At 41.3% G+C, this 11,822-nt stretch overlaps 1 protein-coding gene across 1 annotated transcript; it reads left to right on the forward strand.

Annotated features, from left to right (window-relative positions):
* Positions 1-1,948: 1,948 nt before the first annotated feature.
* epdl1 (ependymin-like 1) lies at positions 1,949-10,296 on the forward strand. The gene is made up of 12 exons (XM_080792202.1): positions 1,949-2,135; positions 2,367-2,401; positions 2,746-2,880; positions 3,833-4,019; positions 4,629-4,716; positions 5,177-5,316; positions 7,911-8,048; positions 8,454-8,488; positions 8,611-8,745; positions 8,879-9,074; positions 9,351-9,438; positions 10,051-10,296. Exons 1-12 carry the CDS (start codon positions 2,063-2,065, stop codon positions 10,196-10,198), a joined length of 1,398 nt encoding a protein of 465 aa, XP_080648328.1. The 5' UTR covers positions 1,949-2,062; the 3' UTR covers positions 10,199-10,296.
* Positions 10,297-11,822: the final 1,526 nt, after the last annotated feature.

An 11,822-nucleotide genomic window follows, 5' to 3' on the forward strand; every position in this document is an offset into this window, starting at 1 on the left:
TCACTGTAACGCTCAGCGCGGCCCCTCGCTTCCCTGACAGCTCACCCAAGGGTGCTTCATGTGGCTGAAGTCCGCTTCAGATGTTGCGCCACTGTCATTTTAAGTGTCCAACCTTATCTTCATATAATTGGTCCTCACTATAATTATAATATTATAAGATGGCTCATTATAAAATGGCACCATTTATGTCTGCTCACTCTCAGAGGAGGAGCGTGGACAGTTCAGAAACCTGCCTATACCGGTGGGGGAATCCAAGCTAATAGAAACGGGATCGAGGCTTTCTATTCCTGGAAAGCTATAGCATGCTATAATGGAAGCCATTTGTTGGCACGTTGATAAAATAAATATCACACTTGCGTGAAGTGGTCCTCACCTTCGTCATCAATGTTTGTGTTTACGTTATGTGTTTGCTAAAACACTCAAAACTGGCCATTCATTGTCAATGGCATTTACTGTTTGTGTCTACACAAACCCACACATCTTTCTGGACATATGATCACACTCGTGTGATTTAACATCCAAAACAGTTTTGGATGCAACATCCCAAACTGGATGTTACACGACATCTGTAGGCTCATATAAATCAATTCTGTCTCCCTAAACGGTGTCTTTCTGGACGTTTCCTATACTGTGAATGTACAATAACCTTTCTTCAAACATAATATGATCACATTGCCTAATAATGCTCACATGAGCGAGGCCCATCCTCGGACTGTGTGTTCCGGTCCGTACCTGTATCAGTGTAGTCAGGTATTCCAGTCCCATGACTTCCTCAGGCTCACATGACAGTGATGTCACCTTAGTGCAATGTGATCCTCTCCAGACAGCCACAACTCCAGTATACTGGTTTTCCAAGCCTCCGTCATTCCTGTGAGTACAGTACAACACCATTACCTCTGACCCAGTGTGTTTGGAGAACACGAAAGTTCTCAAATGTTGTACTTGAGTAAAAGTATAAATACTGCAATGTAGATGTACAAAAGTATCGGCATCAAAATATACTTAAAGTACCAAAAGTAAAAGTACTCATTGTGCAGAATGTCCCATCTTTTGGAAATAGAAGGTCTACAAGCTCACAATGCATCGCATTGCAACGCATGCAAGTATCGGAAATGTACTTAAGTACAGTACTTGAGTAAATGTACTTAGTAAGTTTCCACCACTTAAACGTGCAAATGATCATTCAGAGTTAACATGCAGTAAACTGTATGTCCATTTAGCCAAACCAAACAAGCTGTGCATGGAATAATAACTGTATTCCGGCCATTCTTTTTCTGTAATTGTAAAAAAAAAAAATATTAAACTGATCATAATAGAGGATTACTTATTTGCATGTCCTCTAGCAACCTGTGTTCTGGGATAATAAAGTACACAATATTATCTAGGACATCGTTTTTTATGATCTGATAAAGTCACATGCTTTGTTAATTGCCTCTTATCATCATGGAAAATGTGAAGACCCTTATGTAAACAAGTCTTAGTGCTTTTTTCTGGTTTTATCCTCTTAGCAGGTTTGTAGATTCGACTGTACCCATTCTGCAAACTGTTACATAACAATTACAGAACAACCGGCCCAGTCCAGGCCGAACCAGGCTGGCCTGGATTTGTTTCATATTTTCTTAGGTCTATAATTTCCAAGACAAATTGACAGTGATTTTAGGTCACTTTAGGACCTAAAGTAGTCTCGTGTAGCCAGACAACTATTCCACAACCTCCGAATGCTATGAAAGCATTTGGAAATTAACTGCGAGAGGCAACAGTCTAATAACACGAGATTAGGACCTTAAAGTGGCCGAAGAGGGCCTCTACAGCACAGCTCCACTTCCCAGGCTGAATTTTATGGACCCAGCACGTGTGATTACAAAAAGCCTGGGCTCTCAGTCAAAGAGCTGTTGGAAAGAAACTCTGGCAGCTGATCCAGAACTGGAGCCGCGGCAGGGTCTTGTTTATAAGGAAGTAGCTCTGGCAATAGCCATTATCCTGTCAGTGTGTGTACTGTGTGTACAGTGTGTGTGTGTGTTGCTGTTTGTGTGTGTATGTCTGTGTGAGCAAGCAGGAGAGGATGAGGAACTCGGTTTTGTTGTTGTTGAGCCTGCTGGTACCAATATTTCTGGCACAGAAGCCCTATCCATGCTGTAAGTAAAATAACATTACATTACATAACATAACAACTGCTGTTACTGTTTACATTATAAGGGTGGATCTGTTTCTCTGCATGGTTCTCATTTCATTTATCTTTTTTATCATTGTTTTTGTAAAAGCCTATAGGCCTATTGCATTATTTATAAGAAGCTGGTTGGTCTTTATTCCCTGACAAATGCACAGTAATTGTAATAAAAACACCAATATTTCCCTGCTTCTCACAGCAAGTCCACCTCTTCTGACTGGAGCCCTCACTGTGGTGAGTGTTTTGTGTAACTACGCATCGGTATCACTTCGAGCAATACAAACTAGAAACAAATCGAGCACAACAGCATTATGGATGTAATTAACATTTCTCAGTTGAAAATTAAACAGACTCAAATAGTGCTGCAACTATTGATCATCTTAGCAATATATCAATTACCTGAATAATCAAGAAGCGTGTACATGTTTTTAGGGATAATATTATTCTAACAGGAGAAAAAACATAATTATTTCTTTGTTTGACTATTATACTTGAGTTACAACAATGTCGATTAAATCGATATGTTCTGTTAATTGCACCCCTATACTCAAACCAAACTGCTCTTCCTCTTCTCCCAGACCTCCCAGAATGAGAAGCTGTATTATTATGCACAATACTGGTACGATGCAATGGGCAAGCGTTTCCGCATTAAGGAGACGGGGCTGTACGAAAACAAGACCTTCTCCATCGACGCTCTTCTGCTGTACAGAGAGGTAACCACAGTGATAGTGGAGACACGTGGCCTCTGACAATCCCTTGCCGGGAACACTGCCTCGCTCCTGATCTGTGTGTGTGTGTGTGTGTGTGTGTGTGTGTGTGTGTGTGTGTGTGTGTGTGTGTGTGTGTGTGTACTTTACAAGTAATGTAGTGAATTAACTACTTCACTTGTTCAATGGAACCTATCACTAGCATTTAATGAATACAAGGGAACATTCCCTTCATGATATGAATATGAACAGCAAATAATAATAATAATAATAATAATAATAATAGCGCTTTTCTATGCACTACGTGCTTACTCAAAGCGCTTACAATGGTCCATTCATACATTGGGAAGTGAAGCGGCGAACAGTCGACGCCAGCGTCCCACATTCACACGGATCATTGGACGACCTGCTCTACCTCCTGAGCCACAGCCGTCCTGATGGACATGGATAACATCAGATATGAGCTGGTATATTGATCAGTCCGTTGGTAGGGGGGCATCAATACCAAGGACTAATGTTGGACTAAATGACCCAGTAGGCAAAATAATGGTTGGGGCAGTTAATATTAACGAAATGAACAAATTAATCTTAATGACACAAACCTTACCCTCTGGAAGGATGCTTCATAACTACTAGTACTGATTACATCAACATTGATTATGCTTTTCACTTCATAATAATGAAGGTTCCAAATAATTATTAGCGCCTAGACTTTAGGCCTTTAGGCCCTAAAGGAACCCCTGGCCCCTTAACACATGCTACCGTACTGAACACGCTGACACACGCACTGACACACGCACGCACGGGACACTCGTCGTCATGAAAGGGGGCGGGACTGCGACGCTCTAGCATTCGGAGATTGTGGAATAGTTGTCTGGCTACGCGAGACTAGGGAGTGTGTGGCCCCAAATGATCCAAATAACTGCTTGCTTTCCTGTAAATGTCATCCTCCACGCAGCATGCCATGTTTATGATCGACGCTCCAAATCACAAATGCACCAAACAAGCACTGAAGGCGGACTTCGAGCCCCTAACGATTCCGGAGGACGCCACTCTCATGGGCCAGGCCATAGTGGGCAGCTCCTCGGGACCCGGTCAGGGTCTCCTAGTCAACTCCTGGTGGGGAACGCAGCCTAATTCAACAGGTCAGAGTGTGGAAGAGTATTTGGCCTTGTTGTATTTCCAAATGTGGCCCTGATAAACGTGTGTGGTGTAAATTAAATATATAGTACACGAATAGAAGGTAATGGGTTTATTGCCACTAAAAAAGTGACGTTTTGAGCCGGTTGGCTTTCCCACCAGCTCTAAGCGTGATTTATATATTAAATATGTAAATTATTAAAATTGCACAAATACTTAGTATTTATGTATTATTATTATTATGTATTATTTACGATATCGATTCGATACCGATTCCTTTCCATTGCAAAACAATATGTTAAAGTCAAGCGATACAATCGATTTTTTTTTAAATGAAAATCGATATGGTTACAATAATATCGTTACACCCCTAATATACACACAATTGTTTGAATGTGTGGTCTTCTATTGTCTGCTTGTAAACAAAATGTATAGGCACAGAAAAACAATGGTAACAAATAACTGTAATTTTGTTTGTGCACCGTACACTGTGTCTGTCTGTCTGTCTGTCTATCTGTCCAACCTGCATATAGATCTGTCCACTGTGTGCACATCTGTTATATTGCTAACTAACCAATATTGATAATGTTTGTTTCCCATATCTGTCCCTCCAGACAAGTACACGATGACTGTTACAGAGTTTGGTTGCATCCCAGTCTACACTGCATATCAAACTGCTGATTATGGCTGGGTCGCAGTAAGGTATGTCTCTATACTGTAGGACACTGTAGGATTCCAGTGTTATTCAGTGATTATTATATTTATTCATAGGGCCACTTCACCCCTTTTGCAACCAGATCTTATTTTAATTTCTAGTGCACAAGAGATATTTTAGTCGGTATATCAAATGCCTGATGACGTGATAGGCATCGGTCTCACTTCCTTCCTGGACTACATGTTGTCTCAGTAAGGCAGCTTTTATACCACTTAAATGGTATAAATAAAATAAGGTCGATCACAGATAGGGTAAATTGCCAATCACAGATCGAGTCATTTGGAGTGAATATCGGCCGATCACCGATCGGTGCATGGCCGATTGATCGGAGCATCTCTATTGTTGAATGTTCGCCAACACATTATCACTGAGATTGTGTAGGACATGCCCAAGATCTGGACGCTATGGTTCACCGAGCATCTCTGTCACTCCTCTGTTCCTCTATAGCTTCTTCAATAACGTCATTGGAATTACGGACCCCGGGGAGCTCATCCGTCCAGACTTCTGCCCTAAAGCAGAGATGAGTGCCGAGGATGGAGACCAACCACCACCAGCTGACTTCTTGAGTTTGTTCCTAAAGAGGAACTGAGCATCTCTGTGGTGTTCAAATTGTCAGCCTTGGCTTTGAGTATCTGCGCTTATGTTGCTTTAGAGTTGGTATAATTGTTAAAGCATTTTGTGATTTGAGAACACTGCAGCTACTACTACTATATACGTGGCAGCGGTGGCTCAGAGGTAGAGTGGCCGGATGGGCCACAACCGCAAGGTTGCCAGTTCGAACCTGGGCTCCCCCAGAGTTAGTGTCGAAGTGTCCTTGAGCAAGATACTGAACCCCTAATTGCTCCCGATGTGCAGGTTGGTGCCTTGCATGCATGGTTTCCTCTGTCACCGGTGTATGAATGTGTGTGAATGGGTGAATGCACAATCTATGTAAAGCACCTTGGACAAAAGCGCTATATAAATACACCATTTATGTGTAATGCATTGTCTGAGACAGATTTAGACTCTCACTTGAATGAAAAATGCTAAACAAAATCAATACCTACTCTACTTCCTCCTAAACAGCAATTAGCCATGCACTTGAAATATTCAAGTATTAGGCCTAATACAAATGTGCACTGATCCATATTTACATGTATGCGTGTTTGGCATTGTGAAATAAATGAATAAAAGGGAACCTGCTGTACATAAAGCATCTGGCTGGCATTTATTTCCATCATAGCTGTTATAATCATGATCGCCCATGGCTGTGTACTTGAACGTGAGACACAGTGTACTTGATATGTATTGTGTACTGACTGATCTGTAGCATACTTTATAGTTAGGCTACGAGAGACATCGCAGACAGCAAGGTCAGCCTTGCTGCAGTTAGCAGTTATTATGTCTCATATCTTGTTGTCACGTCATTTGGGATCCAGCACTATATATGTTCCTGTGTGTGTAATAAACTTGGTGAACCTTTAGCGTGATACTGTCTCGTGTCGCCGTACCAAATTAATACTTCAACCGGATCATCACACACCACCCAGCCTGCACACACTACCTGTCTGTCAAACCAGACGAGGGTCCAGTACTTAGAGTTTACAACAATAGCCTGTTGCCGGGTATCATTTGATACTTGGAACTTTGAATCAACTGCTTTAAAAAAAAAAAGAAATCTATCATTTTTATCCCACGATTTTGCAACCCATTTTTTCACCCAGTGTCAATTATCGAATGTAATCCTGGGCGCTACACTTCCTCTGCCAACATGGGGAGAGCAACGGACTGACCTCATGCTTCCTTCTAATCTACAGTATGAGTTGTCCAAGCCGCTTCTTTTCACCTGACAGATTGGGGGGGGGGGGGTAAATCTCATCATATGGGGGTCCGTGGCTCAAATGCAGAACAAATAATGGGCCTTGAAATGAAACTGGTCTAAACAAAGGCTATATCAAAACAATCCAGTGCCTACCTTGCTCAAACAAGCCAGTGCATGCCGACTGCCGAGAGAGTTAAGCTGGAACGAATGAATGAGCACCAAGGCTTTATAGGGGAGGGGTAATCATCAGTGACTACTTACACCTGACCTGAGTAATTGGGTCGTGGACACTCTGTGTGGAGACAGCTAGGTCTCCCTGTTACATATAGTTTTTAACCTTTTTCTGGTCCTGTAAACAGACTTTGAGTACCTTGAAAAAATATAAATCGTATGTATTATAATAATAACAATAATTATTAGTATTATTATTATTTATCGACTTCAAACTTTAAGTAATTACCTAGATTTTAAACCAAATTAATTAGGGGTTGTGAGAAGATGAGAAATCAGCTGCTTTCAGGTATGTTTGTACACAATAGGAACTTGACTGACTCCACTTGTTGGCCTTGAAATTCCAGATGCCAGTGCTAATCTTGTGCTCTGTAGCTCAGGTAGTCTGCAAATCCCCCAGATCACATGACAGCGCATGTGCGTGCGCACACACACACACACACACACACACACACACACACACAGACACACACACACACACACACACACACACACACACACACACACACACACACACACACACACACACACAGAGTTCCCTAAAATCCAGCACAGGCTTTTGTTGTCTCCTTTCAGCCACCACAGCAAATGCTGTAGAATAGATTCTGTTTACCTTTCGTTGGTTTGTATGTCACATAAAGGCCCTGCGGTTCTCAATGTCGGATCTGGGGAGGGACCACCAGGGGTCCACCAGGGGGACCACCAGGGGTCCAAATGGTCTGCAACTCTGTGTGTATGAAGTGTGTATCCATTTAGTTTCTCTGGATTGGGGTCCCACTCCCAGAGTGGTATCAAGTATCAAATGGGGGTCTGTGGCCTAAAATGCCTTGAAATTCTAATGGTTGAGAACCACTGCTTGACTGCTAGAACCAAAACATGGGAAATGTATAGCAATAATGTCACAACAACTTTGATGAGGCAGTATTGCTTGGTTTTCAAAATATAAATATATTTTTTAAATTTCCTACAGGCCAAGAATGAACATTTTGGGGTTAGTTGGTTTCTTCCTGACAGCAGAGATATGTAAAATCATTGCATTCTACTTCAACACTGTTATTTCAGTATGAACTATGAAGGCAAAGAGGTTTTTTGGCTACTGTAAAAACATGGAAGTAGATGTAAAAACTGGAGCCTTGTTTTACGAGGAAGTCAGAACATGCATGCAGAGTGTTTGTTCATTTCTCTCTGTGTGTGAGAGAGAGGGACCGAGAGAAGCCATGAGAAGAAGCCTGCTCCTGTTCTTGTGCCTGGCGGTGGGCTGCATGGCCCGCACACCCCACCCATGCAGTAAGTACAAACTAATAGGAGACATGACATGAGTGTATGAATGTTTAAAGATCAGAACTAAATCCATGGGATCAATTCTGATTAATTGAAAATGGACCCTATAATAAGTGCAAATGCTTTATGCCTGGTGTCGCCCACAATAACAGTTTTTGTATTAAATTGTGCTTTCGTTTGAAATGTACCCATTCTGCATACTGTAAATAAATACTTCAATCAATAAATCAAAGCTGAACTATCTTGTGTCTCTGATTTCACCTGCTCAGCCAGCTATAAACATGTTAATGTTATATAACTGCTGTTCTGTTCATTGCTTGTACATTTGTATCCTCGGAAAAGCCAAGATACCAGGTGAATCGAGTAGTTTAATTGTTTTCTTAAAACAATAAAACATTTCTGTCATGACAGGATCGCCGCCTCTTATGACTGGAAGCCTTTCCGTGGTACGTTTTTTAAATTCTTTAGATGTGTCGTTAAACATAGACATTGAAAGAATGTATTGTCCTCAATGATTTTGACTTACATAACTAAAGAATTCAAGTCACATTCATTGTCTTTCTCACAGTCCGTCCAAAGTGGGAAGTTCACAGCCTACGCCAAATACATTTACGATGCTTTATTTAAGCGGATCCGCCTCAGAGAGATTGGAGCTCATGAGAACAAGACATTCCGGGCTGACGTACTTCTACTCTATCAAGAGGTGCATGGGGAGCATTTTTGTGCTAATCGCATGAAAATCAATAAACAGATCAATGTCCAAGCAATTTAGGAAATTGTTCCAAATGCATATACAAAAAAAACAACAATGTCACCCTACTGTATCTGTCTGCCAGGGTGTTATGTATAGGATCGACCACCATAACCAGTCATGTTGCAAGAAGCGACTGAAGGCAGACTTCCATCCCCTGGCCATCCCAAAGGATGCATCTCTTCTGGGCCAGGCTGTGCTGGGTAGCTCCTCTGGACCCAAGATGGGACTCCTGGTCAATACCTGGTTTGGGGAACTGAAGAGGAAACGCGAGGGAAAGGGTAAGCTAAAAGTAATGACATCTTTCATACTTCTGTCTTCTTCTCATGGCAGTAGATTTGAGACCAAAGACCAAATAGTTCCTCTCGCTGGCGGACCACGCTGCTGACATGGAACAATATACTTCTGTTAAGTGTACAAATGGAACAGTCGTCCATTGTGTACATGTGCACTTCCTCTTTATGTGTGCACATTTCTTCTTTTGAGTGAGGTGAGTTTCTATAGCCCAAGTTCCCACGGGAGTTTTACTGTACTTCTCTCTCTCTCTCTCTCTACAGCCAAATACATGAGCACTGTCACCGAGTTTGGATGCATCCCCGTCAGCACTCTGTTCCACACCAAAAAACATGGATGGATGGTGACCAGGTCAGTTGGCCTAAAGCTCAGGGGTCTTTCTTTCTTTCTTTCTTTCATTCAATGTTTTATTTCTGGTCATAATATGAGAGGAAGGCTTTCCCAAATAAATGTGTCAGTCAGCGCTACTCCTAGACAAATTGTTGAACTGATGATATCTTTATCATTTATAATTGAATAGTGTACCATGTGTGTGATCCAAAAAACTAACTCAAATAAGAGGAAGAGGATATGATAGCCTTAACTGGCGCACTGACAATTGAGGCATAACGCTGAAAAGTCATGACTGAAGGCCAGGGTGGGTTGCCGTAGGGAAGGGAGGAAGACGTCCCGTGTGTTATCTGACCAAACACAGGACGGGTGGATCACGTCCTCAAGGTAACGGGGTGCCATGCCTTAACTGTAGGACGGTTGTCACCAGTATTTTTAGAAGGATGTGAGCAGCACCCGAAAGCCAGTGAACGGAGGTTGAATCTTAACCACTAGACCAAAGCAGGCAATTCGAAATTTGCCTGCTTGTTTTTTCTAATTGCAATCTGTGTTTGCCCTGATTGTCGTGTGATGATTGATTGATGAATCAGTTGGTCAATTTCAGTTGGTCTGTGCTTTTCTGCCACCATGCAGCTTCTTCAACAATGTCCGGGGGATCATGGACCCTCAGATGTTAATACCTCCACCGTTCTGTAAGGACGCTCAGCTTCAAGATGACGATGGAGAAGGACCAGATGACTTTTATAACTTGTTTCATGAGTTTCAAGCTCGTAGTTTGTAGATCTGCTATTTTTCAATAGCTAAAGCATAACATAATGCTAACACCAAAAGGGGTTCCCGCCCAAAATGGTGTTCATTATGGTGTTGAAAAATGTACTCAAGTAAAAGTACTTATGCACACAATGCATTGCATCACGACGCATTGTGAGGTTATACTGTATGTAGATGGAATGTATTGGGGCTGAAGTGGTTAATGTATGTTTTGTAATAATAAAAATAACTAGTAACAATAGTTAGTTACAATAATAATTGTAGTGGAGTAAAAACTGTGTAAAAACAATATTTGCCTCGGAAATGTAGTGGAGTAGAAGTAAAAGTTCAGAAAATGTAAAGTAAAGTTGAAAGTACAAATACCTCAAAATTGTACTTAAGTCCAGTACTTAAGTAAATGTGGAAATTGCGGAAATTGCAAATTGCGGAAATTGCGGAAATTGAAAATTTGGCGGAAATTGAAAATTGCGGAAATTGCAAATTGCGGAAAATGCAATGCCATGGACCAATGAACCATGTAAATACAACAAATTGAGCAGGGCACTGCAGGGAGTTGCACCCCGTTCCGGTAAACCAGAAGTAGGCCTACGACACCAGTGCCTTAGTTTTTGTGTTGTCATTTACAGGTCCTTTCGTTGAAATGTAAATTTTACATTTCAACAGTGTGTGTGTGTGTGTGTGTGTGTGCGCACGCTTCGATAACCAGTGTTGGACCTGTAAGGGTCCATTTGGTTGATGAGAAACGAGGATAACTTTTCTTTTCAAAATTTCAAAAAACATGGGCTATAACCAATCGTTTTTTTCATTTTTGTCAAATCGTCAAAAATGATGAAAAACGTGCTATAGTATGTACACTATAAATCCTCTGTGAACCTGAAGCATATTTCAATTTATTAAGCTGACGTCTTGACAGAACATTAATTGTAATGATAACATTTAGATCAATTTATTAAGCTGTCTTGACAGAACATTAATTGTAATGATAACATTTAGATCAATATATTAAGCTGTCTTGACAACATTAATTGTAATGATAACATTTAGATCAATGTATTAAGCTGTCTTTACAGAACATTGTAATGATAACATTTATATCAATTCAGTTATCGCATAATCCATCCTCCGTCTGGCTTCTCCTCTTCCCTCATGGTCGTCTGATTTGTGTCCATTGGGTTCTCCGGGGTCAGCGCTGGACCACTTTGTTCATCTATTTGTTCACAAAGACAATTCAAAGTGTTTTAGATACATTTAATGATAAATAAAGAATAATGAATACAACTAGATATATCTAGACTGGACTGCTTAAATCAGGCTTTAAATAAAAAAAATAGTCCAGTCAAGCCCCGTTCGCATGTGCAGTACTGCTTCCGTAAGATTGCATTGGGAAAACATGGTACTGGCTGACAAACAAGTTTTACCCCAGACGTAAGAGTTTACATGCCGGGCCGGCCTTAAGTTTATCAACTGTATCTCGGTTCCAATTCCTTTACTTTTTGAAAAGAGTACTGTTTACAGATAGCCTACTGTCTCACCACTGTTGGTGGACGGGCTCGATCCAGCTATAGAGCCCATTTCGACCTGTGCAGGGATATCCTGACAGGGAACCTCGCATCGGAGCTAAAGCTTAGCAGCGT

The sequence above is a fragment of the Protomyctophum bolini genome (assembly GCF_963924005.1).
Source record: "Protomyctophum bolini genome assembly, chromosome: 20".
Lineage (NCBI taxonomy): Eukaryota > Metazoa > Chordata > Actinopteri > Myctophiformes > Myctophidae > Protomyctophum > Protomyctophum bolini.